At 34.0% G+C, this 17,141-nt stretch overlaps 1 protein-coding gene across 1 annotated transcript in view; it reads right to left on the minus strand.

The window, feature by feature from the left end:
• Positions 1–785: 785 nt before the first annotated feature.
• PRKACB (protein kinase cAMP-activated catalytic subunit beta) overlaps positions 786–17,141 on the minus strand; it is a 62,456-nt gene continuing 46,100 nt past the window's right edge. The window contains 2 exon segments of the mRNA XM_037826777.1: positions 786–4,148; positions 9,882–10,046. Of these exon segments, the coding sequence (XP_037682705.1) occupies positions 4,023–4,148; positions 9,882–10,046 (291 nt within the window). The 3' untranslated portion in view covers positions 786–4,022.

Raw genomic sequence — 17,141 nt, forward strand, 5'->3', positions numbered from 1 at the left:
AGGTTATTTTAAAAGCATATAGAAAATATTCAGAAAAAACAAAATGCAACTGTCTTTAACTTCACACCCAAAATAATGTGCACAGGAAAAATGTTAGTTAAGTGGGTGTCAAATGATGACAGTTCTGGCATGAACACATGCCTGGATTTTTGTAATTAGTTACATAAGGAAACGAGAAATCAGGAATTTATATTAAGACCTAATAATGATAAAAAGAAGTAAGCACTGGAACAAAAATAGTAAGCAATATGTTATAAAATGCATCAATATTTGTAAATGTTTGCAGTAAAAAATCATAGCAATCAACCAAATGGTAAGCTATTAAAATAATTACCTAAAAAATTATTTCTTGAGGTAAAGGGCAACTATAGAAACACACATTAATCAGCATGGCTAAAATGGGAAGAGGCAAATGTAAAGTTCAAAAGTGCTTTTGAAGAAAAAATATAAATGCATAATTTATTGCTACAATAGAAGGATGAGGGCTCTTGACTGTGGCAATCCTTTAAGTTTGAAAAATTTCAAAGCTATGTTTGGAGGAGTAATTTGGATCAATAGCATGAGGAAGCAGTACTCACTTTATAAAAACTATGCAATGAATTTAGCCTTTTTTTTTTTTTAAGTAAGCTTGATGGACACTCTTCTCCCTGTTTCTCTATTCCCACCACCAAAAACAGCAACCTAAATATATAAAAATCAAGCTTCTATAAGCATCTGTAGCATAAGCAAAAAATAAATCAGTAATAAGGGCACCAAATAAAATTCAAGAGCCAACAAAATTTTTATCCTTTGAAGATATTTAATTTTGCAGTTATTGATTAACTAAAAAACACAGTTGTTTTCAGCATTTCCTAGCTACAGTAGTGCACAGGAAATTCCATTCTAAACAAAGAAATAATTAATGAAATAACAACACACCTTAACATTTTACACTGATAGGTTACAGTTTACAAGGTGCTTTCACATACATTATTTTGTTTGATTCTTACAACAAGCAGAAAAAAATAATCAGTGGGAAAGAAAAGTGATTTTCTTTTTTTCAGGCTTACAATGAGTATTTTCAGGCCAATGGGCAGTCAATACAAGAACATACCAAAAACAAGACAGCAATACCCACAAGCCACAGTATCTTTTTTGGTAGGCTGACAGTTTGATATTGATTGGGTATTTAGCATTAGTGAAAGAGAAAGGAATTAGGTCAGAAATGGAGGTTCTTATGAAATTCAAAGAACTGTCAGAACACTGTCTGTGATAAAGAGAAGAAAGATGTCCTAAAATATTGCCTTACCAAGCCTCACTTCAAAGCATGTTATCCCTTCAAAACATGAGTCGAATACAAAAGGATCTTGTTATAACACGTGAAAGCCAGAAGGTACCTTAGAACCTGCGTGATCTAACCTCTCCGTTTTCAGACAAGAGACCTGCCAGCAAGGTCATACTGCTAGTGACAGACCAGACCTGAAACTCAGATGTCTTGACTTTCAGTATAGGGCTCCTTCCTCTACAATGCAGTCTCCTTATTATATTTACTGAATTAAAACATAATTTCTTCTGTTTCAAATAATGTAATCTGAGATTAAATACTGATTCATGCCACTTATTTTTTTATTCAAGTCTTTACCAATGCTCTTGGCCAAACTGTGGCTGAAATTATAAGTTTTATATACTTTTAAAATATTCTAATTTGGTGTACTTGATTCATCAGAAATAGACTCCTTGGCATATCTAAAAGCTTGCTTATGTCCTTTAAATAGAGAGCAAATGGAATGGCTGAATACCCCTCAAAACTGATATATGCCAAGGGGTCAATTCTCACATCAGGATACTTGGAGTCGAATTACCTTGTTACCTTGATAGGTTATACAGCAAGTTACGCTGGGCACTAGTGATTTTATAGAAAAAATTTTTTTTTGAATCCATAGAAATGAATTTTCAATTACTGAAGACTAAAATTTAATAATCAAATTGTCATCCTCATGACTTATTAAACTAATTTTACAATAAAATACACAAAGCTACCATAGAATTTATAGCATACATATAGAATACAACAATCAGCATGTTCTTGGGTCTAAATGAAATACAAAAAAGGTTAATCACAACATTTTATACAAATGATGTTTTAAATTTATTAACATGATGATATATCTTTGTTACATAAAACTCGTTATAGCAAAGGATTTACTATTTTTCTTGCATGTTTAAAATACAGGTCAACCAACTGAAATCAGCTTCAGCCTTTGTGTGACATTACCGTGCAGAAACACTTGACAACCAAAAGAGCTACAGATTGGTGGAGAAAACATCTCAGACAGGATTTTTCAATGTCTTCAAAGGTTTTTATAAGGTGTGGTACAGATGATAAGGAAGTAGTGACAGTGAACTGCCGGCACTGATAATGAAGTAAATATAATGGTTATATACATTAAGACCAGTTTGATTAAAAACAATTCATTTTTTATGCATGTAAATTGATCTTAAAAAAATGAACCCAGTTTATTTTAAACTATTTTGATGTGCTGTTTTAAGATAGGTCACTGAGACACAGAGATAAAACCAGAAGGGAAAATTTAAAAGCAAAGGAAAAAAATGGTGAGAAAAATGAATTAAGCCATGGATTCTCACAAACACTGAACTAAATGTACAAAAGTACTTGAAATTTCCACATGACAGAAATATTGTTAAGTCAGTTGGCAAAAAAGTGTAAAAAATAACTAAACTCAAATACTAAAATTGTATCTGCATGATCATACATTCTGTTTACTGAGAGAAGCGGTTAGATATAATGACAAAACTAAAAATACCACCCCTCAAAATTAAAATACAATGTGGCAGCTTTATAAACTTTGTCCCCATTCTCCATTGATGAGACACCTGATGCAAGCAGAAGCTACAACAGGGCCCCCAAGGCAGGCTTACAAATACAGTACACACGAGTAAACACCTGGCAACAACTTCTGTTTGTAAATGTTACGAAACAAAGCAAAACACAACACACAAAAAAACTTTTGTTTAAATAGGAGTGTGCCCGTGTTGTTTGCAAGAATCAAGCCATTTGTTTGATTTAGCAAAGTATTTCTCCAAACTAATGTTCTTGTTTAGTTTCTTTTTCTTTAAAAAGTTTACAATGAAGACTATTTTAGAAATTTTAAAATTTGTCACTTTCAATGGTCGCGTTCTATTAAAATACTGGTTAAAACCCTTATGGAAGTGTTAAGGTTCAGAAAGCTTGGAACTCTTCTCTAATACCTACACATATGCTGGTATGGAGTGACAGAATCTGGATGGTGATCCATATCAACTTTTCCTGCTGAATGAGACATGTTTGTCACATTGCACAGGCTGGTCACTTAATTACTCAGGAGAGGATGATACAAGAAGAGGTGAAAGGAAAGAGAACCTCTAATCTCTAGAAATCTAAATTTCTGGGTCTATCTGGTGTAAGATGAGTATAAAGAAAGTTATTTTAAATCAATTTGTATAAATTTCCTTAGTGATAAGACATCCTGTCTTCAAAATCTGTCAAAAGTCTTGGCAAAAGTGAGTCTGAGTTACTCAAAGTTAAAATAATTATTAGAAACTATGTCCTCAAGCCACTGACCAACAAAAATATTGGCAAGAACTACTAAAAGCAATACATTCTTCCCTTCAAACATCTCATAACTTTTACACTACCCATTTGAAATACCCACAAAATAAAATGGAGCACTGTGTGGAGAAAAATGAATGAAAATGAAAAGGAAGAAATGGATGTAAGAGGGGAGAAGAAAGACAAACCAAAGAAGGCATAGGAAGGTGGTCTAGTACTGTGTTATGACACAGACAATGCTTGCTTAGCAGTGCCTTGTTACACAGGTGGATGCAGAGCGCACACACAGATGATGGTAATAAAGACCTCACTTAGTCGTTGGAATGAAGGAACTATGCAACTGCTTCAGCACAGGACAGTCTCAGCTCCACCTTATCTCTCAACAGACTGCAAAGATTGAGTGTGAGCTCTGATGCCATTTGGTTGCTTCTCTTTAAAATTCAGAAAATTCTTTTGAACATTTTTCTGTTATAGAGACACGGATATCTTCTTCTTCGTAGTCATCAAAGTTGCTGGTATCTCCAGAGCCTCTGAACTTTGGTATGAATGGAGCTTCAACCTACAAGTGAGATAGAGAGAAAAATGATAAAGGGGAAAAACAAATGCCTGAGAGTTTACGATTGCTAAGAAAAAGTTTTCTACTATGACTACTTGGTGGCATCTTATAAATGCCATTAAGTCCCTAAAAGATAATGGCATTGGAAGAAGCAGCAAACAGTAGGTTTGCTATTAATCTCAACATCTGCATTCAAGGAATAATGCAGGCCAACACAATATTTGAGAAACTTCTGAGATAATTAATTGTTAATATCAAAATTCCATCACCTAAAGTTACAGACCTGCTTTTCTTTATTAGTTCCTTATTTCAATAGACTTTCTTTTTCCTATCCCTTTCTTCTTAAATCCTTTCTCCTGAGGTGACAGATATGTCTTAGACTTACTTTTAATATTCCTCTTTTTTAAAATTCATGTTCATTTTGTTTAAAATTTCTGGTCTTCAAAACTTTCTGAGAAGTTGGAAATCAAACATATCTCTTTTAGAATTACATTATTGTTTACTCCTGAACATTTTCCTCCTCTGATCCTAAAAATTAATCTTTCCATTTTTCAGAATACAGTCTTTTTAAAGATTATGCAGTGTACTGAATACATTTGAGGAAAAGATTTTAAAAGCTGAAAAAATATCACACTTTATGGAGTTTTCAAAACACATACACGTAGGTTCTTTCATTTCTAACTCAAAAAAACAATGTGGGGGAGGCAGAGCAGGTATTCTTATTCCCATTTTACAGATTATGAAACAAAAGGTCAGACACTTGCCCTACGTCACATGACTAACAGTGGCTAAGGCAATTCTCAAACTCGTGATTCTTGGCTTCCCATCAAGAGCTTTCTCCAATCTCTACATCAGTGGTCTTCAAAGTATTTTTGGTTTGTATGCTTTTCAGAGAAACATTTTTCAGTATATATATCACCAATATATATATGTATGGTTATTTATTTATGATATATACATGTACAAATATACTAATAAATTACAAAACATAAACATAAATGAGGAATTTTTAAAGAATGAGGTAAAAATAAATAGGAATGGAAATTCTAATACTATCTTTTTATTTGCCAGTGGGTTGTCATGCAGGCCCTACTTTGGGGATTTCTGCTTCACATCATGCAGATGAACGACCTATGCAGACAGTTACCTTATTGTCTAGCCAGGTAGCAATTTAATATCACACCTATGGAGGCAACCATCTCTAGGGTATGATTGTACAATTTGAGTTAGCCAAGTCACTTCTTTCTTCTGCTACATGCTCTTGGCTTTCAAATACATGGCCTCTGGCTATTTCATTGCTTAAGAATACTGAGTCAGAGAATAAAGAGGACTATGAAAACTATTCAAATTTATAATTATTTTGCATATCTCTGCATAGTTATAATTAAGAATATATTAAAACAAATAGCTAAATTAAAGTACTGAATTATGTCTAGTTGTAAATTATCCAGGGAACCTCAAGACCATTTCTAAGGATAACCAAGGTTTGGCTATTCATTCAATTTGCCCAGTACCACAACCTGCTTGTTACAGTGTGCCACTTCTGGACAGGTAAGCTGTTTACTAACTGGGATAAGTCCAGCCCTTTGGAAAGTACATGAACTCCAAATGAGCTGTAGCAGTTCAGTTCTACCCCACTTTAAGAATAATTGTTAAAAATTCAATATGTGAGATGGACAGATTAGTAAATGTTTGTTAATTAGTATGAAAAATTTTTATTTTAAATATAAATATGAAAAGATTCAAAATATATCATAAATCTCTTAAAATACTACTACAATTGACAAACTTCAAGCAAATCTAAAAAGCGCATTTAAATAAAGCATGAATTAATAATAAATATAACACATTTCTAAAATTGAGTCAAGAAGAGGCAAAAACTTGGAGACCAATATCCAAAGAAGAATCAGTTTGTTGAAATTTCCAAGGAATAGATACTAAGTAATTCTTATATTCCTTACATTTTCAAAAAGAATCAAAATCCAAACTCCAAAAAAGAAAGAAATAAAACTTATGTTTGTATAAGTAAAAATTCTATATAAAATTTTAGCAAACTAGATTCAGGCAAATATTAAAACAATAATACACATGGTCAAATGGTGTTTATTCCAAGAATGTAAGGTTATTTCACTAATATAATTAATCATTAGTAAGTTAAAGAAAATAAAATACAATATACTAGGAATCAAGGATATTTCCTTAACCTGATAAAGAATACCTATCTCAGACAAACTACCACCTTCATTTTAGTGGTGAAACATTAAAGGCATTCCCATTCAAAATAGGAACAAGAGAATAAAGTACAACAGCCCTACTGTTTCAAAAAATTGTTTTAGACATTCTAGCATATATAATAAAACAAAAATGGAAATAAAAATATTGAAAAAGAGACAAAACAATCCTCTCCATTCTCTGAAGACTGTCTGTTAATAAAACCCAAGGAAATCACTGAAAAACCTATGGAAATCAAAAACAGAATTTAGTAAGGTGGCCAATTACAATGTAAACATAGAAACTATATATTTTCTCTTAGATTCCACTATAATGGGAAAGCAAACACATTCATGGTAGCAACTAAAATATAAATTTAAGGAATAATTTTAAGACATAATTGAAACCTGTATCGGGGGCTAAAACTTCAGCAAATGACAGAAAATAAATACAGAAACAGAACATGTTCACTATGAGAAATTCTTAAGATTTAAGTTCTTGCCTAATTAATATGCAAATTTACTGTAATCCCAATTAAAATCCCCCCAAACAACATAAATCTTTGGAAAGACCAATAAAACAAGACAAACCACTGGTAAGCCTAATTTAAAAAAAAAAGGGAAAAAGAAAATATGCAGGAGATAAGGATGAGTTGCTAGAAAATATAAATTACCAAAATCGTAAAAGAATGAACATGGGGCAAGAGAACAGAAAATCATAAGGGTCTGAAGCAGAGGAGAAAGTGAAGGGTTGGAGGAAGTAGATCTTAGGTGGTTATTAAACTCATGGGAGTGGACTGCAGTGAAGAAAACAGAAAAAAAAGGGTGGAAAGTCATAGGCCAAATGTCAACAGAAGTTTTATTTGAATGGTGGGATTATGATGATTTAAATTTGTTTACTTAACAAATAACTTGATTCTAACTACATGAAACATATGACAGCCTGCATGAAAAATGGGGTCTAGACAAATCTATCATCTTATCTCTCCCCCCAAACTACTTTTGTATTCTCTATCTCGAACCGTATTTTGAAGGATGAGTAAAGTGATGCTTTTTAGAGGTTAAATAATTTGTTTAAGATCACACTGCTAATGGTTGACTGATCCAGGATTCAAACTAATGTCTACCTAACCCCAGAGCTCATGGTCTTTTCTTGCTGCCTCAAACAATATTCCAGCTCCCAGAATGCTCAAAGCATGAAAGTTCAGCAGAACATATGTACAACGTATGGCAAATCTCATGAAACAATGGTTGGGGGCTTCATTTTAAAAACCATTTTAAGAAGGTCCTGAAAGGAATAATGTGATCTTGGGTTTGGACATTTGAAGACCCTGGGATCAAATATAGCTGTTATTTTAGCAGCTGTATGACTATGTTTAAATTATTTAACCTTTCTGAGGTGATTTTCTTAACAGTAAAATGGGGAAGACAGCACTATCTATCCCATAGGAATACTACAAAGATTAAAATGAGAGGTATAGAGAGTTGTTTTTATTAATTATAAAGTGCTGCACTCATGCTAGCAAATTTAGAAAAAGTATATGAAAATATGAAAGGTTTATTTATGAGATTTAAAATCTATTTTAAATTGCTATGGACCTTGTTCCTGACACATAACATTATGCTTCAGGAATTTAACAGAGAGTTTCTGAATCCTTCTTGTGAGACGTACAGGCTGTACTGCACTTGCATCATTTTGGTCTTTCTATATTTTCTATTTGCTGCATTTTTAAATTATTTTATTGTTTTTTTAATAATCTTTTATAAAAGATATAAATTTTACCAAACTGTGCTGCTCATTCTTATTGGAACATTTAACATTTCTGCCCTAAGGAAACTCATTCATGTGGCTGCATAAGCATTATTAAACATGGCAGGTCTCTAAAACATGAGAAATTTTGGTTCTATGAAAAAAATGAAGAAAAATTAAATATATTTAAGATGAAAACACTTTTTCATTTTCATGCAAATTATCTTTAACTGGGTATTTAAGAAGCAAAAGGAGGTTAAGGTAACTTGGCCATAATAATCTTTTCTGAAATGTCAATTTATAACAAAGGTGAAGTGATAACTACTATTAATTAATAAACCACTGTTACTACAACTATTGTACTGGCAACTTGGGTAATTAAAAAAAAAAAACAAAAACCTTGTTTCTTTTAAATAAGCTATTGTTCAGTTGGGATTTGTCCTCTATTTTATTATGGTGCTATAGTAACGTTAGAGATTAATTTGTTTTGCATTTGTATTCAAGCCTCCAAATTGCTTGAATTTCTAACACTAATCATTTCCTTAGCAAAAAACAAAAAAATAAAAAAGCTCAAGTGTAAAATTATTGTTTCTGCGTTCCCACATTTTTTCCCAGTAGTGCCTTCACATTTATTTTTAGGATGATCTAATTAATGCTTATCTGTCTGCCCCCCAAAACCTCTTATGGGCAGGGGCAAAGGTTTCTTTTGCTCATCATTGTACCCTCAGCACCTTGCAGAAAACCTAGCATACACATAGGCATCCAATAATTATTTGGTGAATGATGACATGAATGAATAATTATTAAAAGAAAAAAGTACTAGTTTTCAGATGATTTGTTTTGACTTTCTAAAAAAAAAACAGTATTCTGACCCCCTATTCTATTATTTATATTAAATTAGCTTTCAAATGGATAAAGGAAAGTTGTATCTGAGAAAGATCAATGCTCAATAAATAATTCAACTAATTAGTTCAACTAAATATTCAACAAACATTTAGTCAGCAAGTGTCAATCATTAGGCTCTTGCCAGATGTTAGGAATATAAAAATTAGTAATATAAGGTGCCATTTCTCAATGGAATATTTTAAAGCAACATGGTGAGTACATAATATTAAAGAAGAACACTGTAATCCAGACTGGGGCTTTGGAAAATATATCACAGTAGAGGTAACATTTAAGCCAAATGTAATATGGTGGATACACAAATGAGGAAAGTTGTTTCAAGCAAAGAGAAAAACTTTCATAAAGGCATAGAGTGTGAAAAAGCATGTTCTGTTTGGAAAACACTACATAAAAAAATTTGAAACCCTGATTAATGTCATAGAGAGGTCAAGATAAAAACTGAAAAATGTCTGATGAATCTAGCAATTAAATGTTATTAAATCCAGCTGTGTGCCAATTCTGGCTGGGCGACTATATTTGTTTACATATTGTCTTTCTAATCTGGTTTCACATCTGTTTTGAAATGCAAATCTTTAGAACATTGTCTAACACATAATTACCATGGCATTGTGAAGGGTGAGAGGCATGGGCAGGAAAAATTTAACAAGGAAAACAGTTCAGATTAATGGTCAAAACAATATTTGCAATCTCTTTTATCAAGGAGAAAACTTGTTTTTAAGCTGTGGGCTACAAAGTACTTCAGCTCCTACAAAGGATTAACTCAACAGGTAAAAAAAATTCAAACAATGTGTTATGTTGAAAATATCTTTACCATATATAATATAAATACCAATTTTAAAAAGCTTTTTAATTAAAAAGAAAGAAAAGACTCACCTTCCTCTGATAAATAGCAATCCAATCTGTTGTGGCAAACCACTTGTGAGTTTTTATATCACTCACACCATTCTTTAGATTTCCAAACCGCTTGGTCAAATCCACCTGGAGTAGGTTCCTTAGAAGATCCTTTAGATCTGAACTGAAGTGAGATGGGAATCGGACCTGCACAAACACACCACATGGTAAAACACACATTCCACGACTCGATTTGAGAGATTTCTATTTTGATTTTAAAAAGTTTTTTTTTTAAAGGTGACAGGTCATTATATAAACAAAAATAGGTACTGATAAACTTCAATATTTTTAATTACATTCTAAAGTCTCCACAGTAGTCAAAGAAGGGAATTATTTGGGTTAATGAACAAAAACTGTTCTCTTAGGGTGTTGTTTTGATCATGAACACCCTTCAAGAATTTGGATCCTTTCCAGAAAAAAGTACATACACATAGAACTTTTCCCACAAGGTCAGTAGGTTCACTCATCTTCAAGAACCACGCCTTGAGCCTCATATTACAAATATCTGTCTTAGAGTCATATAAATTCAAACTTATAATTATAAATAGCACAAGCAGCATATGAAAGATATCAGTATGCACATTTTGAAAAGCAATCTATTAAAAAGGAAGTCTAAAAATGATCACAAAAACCCACACTGCTTCTCACAACATAGGAAACTTTTTCTTTATCAGTGATATCTTTTAAACAGAAGTCTGCTATTATGCAACAGTATAAAAATGATTCAATTGGTTTAAAAACATTTTCTACCTCCTAAGTAGCGATGACTTTACAATTATTTTACTGGCCTACTGTCTTAAAAACAAGGAAAAAATTCAAAATAACTGAAGATGTTATATGTTAGGCAATCAATAAAATAAAGTACCATTTGTAGGAGCCCTAGGTCTTTTATTTGTTTGTTTTTGTTTTGTTTAAACACATTCTTCTCCTATACTCAAACCTAACCCCTACTTCTTACCCTTTTATTAATATAGGTACTGAAACCTTAAAATGGGCACTACTAAGGGATGAGATTTGTTAGTTACATCTGGGGCCTTCTTCTTTTATTACTACCATCTCTCCACCATCCTTTCTAGCTCATGCTCAACAATTTCCATTGTCCCAACCCATAGCTCACACACACATAAATATGTGCAGATAGACAGACAGACACACAGACAGACATACAGACAGACAGATAGATCATCCTAATCTCATTGTCCTAATATGTACACTTAGGCTCCATTTCATGTTCCCGCCCCCCCCAAACTTTCTCTGGATTATCATGGTCTCAACTTCAAACTGACCATAATGTCCCCAAAGAAAATGCTTTAAAGGGTCAACGGACCCATTTCTGAACTCCTTGCGTTCCTATCTTGGTGCCCTATTGTGCCACCATGACCTTATAACTTGAATACTGCATTCATTATATTACCCCAGTTAATCTTCACAATGCAATCGTTTAACTATGCTGTGGTATTTGTGCCTATCTCTCTGATTAGTCTATGAGTTTCTGGAGGGAAGGTATTGTACCATTTTTATCTTTCTATTCTCAGCATTTATTAGATTATCTCAAATCCTGCGATTTATTCATTTGGCAGTTACTTAATGAGTACCTACTATGTGCCAGGCACTGTTCTGGGTGCTGGATATGTAGCAGTGAGCAAAGGCAGGCAAAGTCTCTGATTTCATGGAACTTACATCCTTGATGGATATGATATAGTCAGCAAGTAAGGTATTAACTCTATTCTAAAGATGAAGAAATTAAGGGTCAGAAAAGTTACATAATTTTCCCCTATTATCAGGCTATAAAAGGGCAGAGATGGAACTAGATATCTAATCTTATGATTTCAGGCCTCAGGAAGTCTTGCTCTTTATTATACTGTCAAATATATAGAACTCCTTAATTTAAATTCTGACTTTCAAAAAGCTTGACATACATTTTCATGTTCTCAAAGTAGAAGTTTAAATAATTAGTATGCAAAGATAGATTCTATGGCAAAGCTAGATTCATAACCATAATCTTCTGACTGCTTCTCTTGTGCTATTCTATAAATAAATGTTTTCTCAAAGTGTGGTCCTAGGACGCCCTTGCATCAGAATCAACTGGGAGAGAAGAGGATAAAAATGCAGATTCCTGGGGCCTACTTCAGATGATGGGGAACATTGAGCCTGGAAATCTGAGCTTCTATCTCCAACTGAGTCATATGTACATGAAAGTTTAAGAAGCACTATTCTCAACTCTATTCCCTACTTTACATAGATGTTTCATTTTATCTGCTAGTGACAGGTCAAAAAAATTTTAATGTAAGTAATAAACTAAAATCATCATCATATCAAAGGAAAATTAATATCTGTTTCAAGCACCAAAGACTATTTGAAGGGTGAACAGCTAATAAACAACCAGGATTTAGGATCAATACACAAAAATTAACATCTAGAATCCTCATTTTTGCAAAGTCAGTATGATCACAGATTATAAAAGATTTTTCTCCCAAAAGAAACAAGACATGTAAACCACCACCTCCTCTAGATTTTACCTCTGATGCAATAGCTTGTTAGGTGCCAGATACTCTGCTAAACACTTTACATGCATTGGCTCATAAAGTCCACAACATAACATTGAAGTGGGTATGATTATTATCCCCATTTTATAGGTGAAACAATTGAGACTTACAGAGATGAAGTAACTTGCCAAGATAATGGAGCTAGTAAAGGAAGGAGATATAATTTCAAATTGGGTGCTCTGACTTCAAAGTATACACTTTTAATAATTTCAACTGCTTCTTGGGTTCAATAACTTGAATACGGTTATCATCAGGAACCTTCTAAAAGATTGAAATTTCCATCTTAAATATTTTGCTGCATATTTCATCATTAATTTCAGTTAGAATAATATTATCTACAGAGTAAGAGGTATACGAGAGACATACTGTTTGAAAACTAACATGTTAGTTTTCCAGTGATTACACTCTAACTTTGTTTAGATTCTAAAGAAAAAACTGATTCAAAGTACACTGTCTTTGGTTAGATTAGAGGTTGAGTAAACTGTTCAACGCAATGTACCAGTTATTCTTCCCTTTGCCATATTCAAAATGATAGACCGTAATGCACTATATACAAATTATCTTCTGAATTCAGGTAATGTACAATGCAATCCATGAAGAATATGAGCACTTAAATAGAGCAGTTCTTTATTTTGGAATTCAAATAAAGAGATGGTCTTGAATTTGTGTGTGACAGGGTCTGTGGGTTGTGTGTCTGTTTAATCTTCAGAACAGTGATTCTCCAATGTGACGTGATCGTAGTGGTAGGGTTATCATGGTAGGTACTGGAAAGATTTGGGAATCTTTTCAAATTATAGACCTATCCTCCTCACTTCTACATCACACCCTCTTCTTCCCCAGAGATTCTGATCAGTAGCCTGCACTCTCTTAGTGAACCACTTTGAGATATTCTAGTCCTTGCTTTGATTTACTTACAACCTTTAAGTATACTGGGGGAGATAAAATGAGAATCATAGCAAAGGTATTTTTCCCATGGTTGTTCTGAAATGCGGTTTCTAGGTTGATCAAACTTTCTAAAGAGCCAAGATGATTCATCAAAACTGGAATTAACATAAAACAGAAAACAATCTACACAAAATTATGTTTTAAATGGACCTTTTTCTTTCTTTAAATTACATTAACCTAGAAACACAAAAGATTTCTATAATGGGAAGAACAACTATCTGACTTTTCATTCAAAATGGTATCAAGAAGAGCATTATTTTTATCATTATTATCAATTACAACTGGTACAGAAAATGAAATCAGAATCCTTGAACATTGGAGCTACAGGGGCCTTCATTTAATTTAGTCCAAAACTTCATTTTAAAGATAAGAAACCTGAGCCCCAATGAGGCTACCAACTCAGTCAACGGCATCATTGGGACAGTGACTTCTGACTCCTATATCGATGTGCTTTTTCCAGTCCAGGACAGAGAAATGTGAAAGTAGCTATAAAGAGTCAGATACAGAAAAGAGAAAGACAGTGTAAACCCATAAAATCACTGGGTCTGAGAGATAAGGTCACTGGAAACCGGCATTATTTAAGAGGCACAGAAGACATGTTTGCGCAACATGGAAGAGGTGTGTATTGTGAAGCATACAGTTAACAATTCCTACAGTGTTTTTTGTATTTTTTCCCTTAATATTATTTGCTGTTTAGGATTATTCTCCAGCCTTTAGAAATCAAGTTACTTCTGAGCTTCCTAATGATATATTCTTGGGATTTGGGTTGTAAATAAGAGTATTTCTACAGTGAGGTATAGAATGCACAGAACTAGCTCTTGACCCATGGTGTGTATCAGTATTGCATGTGGTAATTAAAAAATACAGATGTTTGAAATCCACAGAAGACCGACTAAATCAGTTGGTGGCGTCCACATCATAAAAGCTTCATGTAGGCAAAGACTACAATCGATCTGTGGTATACAGCACAAATGGCCTGGTATAAACTAGGAGCTCAGTAAACATTTTATGAATACCTGAATTTAAATTCAACAAATATTGACTGAACACTACTACTATGTACCAGGCACTGAGGTGCTTAGGATGTATCAAGAAACAAAACAAGATAAAGATTATTCCTTCACAGAGGTAACATTCTAATGGGAGAGACAGAGCATAAAAAATCGGCAAACGTAGTGATCTTTTAAAATTGTTAAATCATCCTATCACTCCTCACAAAATCTTGCATTGCAAGGTCTTTGATTTTTACTTAAAGAAAATGGGGATTTATAACAAGGTTTCCCAAGGAGTAATAGGATTTGATTTAACATTTTTATAGAACCACTCTAATGATTCAAATGAGAGTAGCAGCAGTGGAGCTGTTAAGAAGGGATTGAATTCTGTGCATATTCTAAAGGTAGGGCCTAATGGTTTTTCTTTGTATTGCATATGGGGTGAGGACTCCAAGGTGTTTTGGCTTGAGCACGTGAAAGGATGGGATTGCCATTGACTAAGATGGGGAAGGCTGTGGGAAGAACAGATTTGCTAGAGGGAACAAAGATCAGCAGTTCAATTTTAGTTTAGTTTGAGATATTTATTAGATAGTTATTTTGAGTGGAGATCTCAAGTAACTGAATTCAGGATTCAAGTATGGAATGGAAAATGAATTTTGGAATTCTCAGCATACAGTTAGCATTTAAAGCTATGAAACTGGTTGAGACCACCAAGGGAGGGAAAGCAGAGAAAGAAGAGAAGATGACAAAACCACGGAGATTGAGAGGAAAAGATCAGTAATGCAGAAATAAAACTTGAGTGTGAGGATTCACTGAAGCCAAGTGAAGGAATAATGAATGAACCACTGAACTAGATTCTAGTCCTTCCTTTGCCAAACTACCTTGATTTACTCAAATATGAAATGAGTTAAACTAAACAAAATTGAACATCCCTGCCATCTCAAAAATACTACCAAGCTATTTCCTTAGTAGAAAGAATACTTGGGTTCCAATCCAACTCTAGTTATTTTACATGCTCTCTAATCTAGGACAAAAACCCTTTACACCTTTCCAAGTTTCAGTTTCTTCATTTATAAACTATAAGAGTATATTTCATCTGGCAGGTATTAAAAGAAATTGGATAATTTTTATGAAATTGGGTTGCATCACATCACGCTTAGTATCTTGTAGGCACTAATTCAATACATTTTTCTTTTTTTTTCAAGCCTTCACATTAGAGTAATACTTTAGTGATCTGAAGTTGAATTCTGGAATCAAAGAAGGAACTTGAAAGAGAGTAATATGTTATGTTTCCAGACTAGCCAAGGACAATCTCTGCTAGAAAAGTCATTCGAAGAGTGCCAGAAGTTTCTCCTTTCTTCTCGTCTCATGCTCTACTTGTTAAATTTCTTGAAAAAATACTTTCTTCTTTTCTTAAGGTACTGACACAAATTTGACAGTGAAATAGAAAATGGATGACTACCACTCTGTTTTATAAGGCTAGCATTCTGAATACAGGTGATCTCATTAACTACTTTGTAAAATTATATAATAAGCTAAACAAACAATGACAATCTGAACTGAACAAACTTAGTAGGATATTTGTTCTGTTTTCAACACTGGATGTAAAGTCTTGTATATTTTGGTTTTTGGAAAGACTTATTTTCTAAAAATTTCAGTGGAAATTTCATCCAAAAAGCAAATCAGTTCATGTTGTTATGGTATCCATACTGGGTGATGAAAACTCACTAACTGGTGTAGCGACAACTCTTAATTTTAGAAATAAAATAAGACCAAAAATCAAATTTGTCTACACTGAGCTTAGTCATAGAAATTACAAAATTGATCTTTGGCCGAAAGAAGAGGGGGAAATCTTACTGTTATCTTTCTGCTATTGGCAAGGGAAGAGATTGTTTAACTATAAAAAAGATTTACGCATTGGGATAAAATTTACTGAGTTTAAATGACTCAAAATAGTTTGCACACAGCAAGCATACTCTATTAACCTCTGTCCACAGTACAATGAAGTAATTTTAAGGAATTATCTCTCTAAATCAGTTACAATAGGGGAGAACCTAAGATGGCGGCTAGGAGAGACAGGGCAAAAAAACATCTCTGAGAAAAATACTAGATAAAAGCCAGAAAGTGACCCAGAACACCAGATCCAGCGATGCACCAGTTGGACAAGGTCTGCTAAATCCACAGGGACTGTGCACTTTGTGAAACTGGGGAGTCTGCATTCTGAAATGAGTGAGTAAGCTTGCTGAATATCCAGTAGCCACACTGTGGTGTGGGGAAACCGTGGGTTGGCATTTGGAGGTGGGCTAGCTCTTTTTTTTAAAAACTCAAAAGCAGCTGCAGGTATGGCAGCAAGAACCACACAGTGAAGCGCAGCAGGAATGGGCTGTGCTAACGCCTCAGCATCTGGTGTGGAAGATAGCTTTTTGCACACCCGCTGCTAACTGTCTTGGAGCGAGGAAGGCAGAGGGGAGCCAAAAGGGGAAAATAACCATGCCCCTTGTAGCCATCTTCCCAGTGGGCTGGGAATGCTCCTGCCCCATGCAGGCGCCATAGCCCAGAACCACACCAAAAAACCCAGTGTGACAGGAAGTGTTTCCAGCAACACACACACACACCACAATATCAGGCGTGGACAGTAGCCTTTCGCGCACCCACAGCTAATTGTCCCAGAGCTGGGAAGGCGGAGCTGTGTGAAAAGGTGGAAATTAACATGCCCCATACAGCCATCATTACAGCAGGCTGGGAACGCACCTACATGG

Source organism: Choloepus didactylus, chromosome 2, assembly GCF_015220235.1.
Source record: "Choloepus didactylus isolate mChoDid1 chromosome 2, mChoDid1.pri, whole genome shotgun sequence".
NCBI lineage: Eukaryota > Metazoa > Chordata > Mammalia > Pilosa > Megalonychidae > Choloepus > Choloepus didactylus.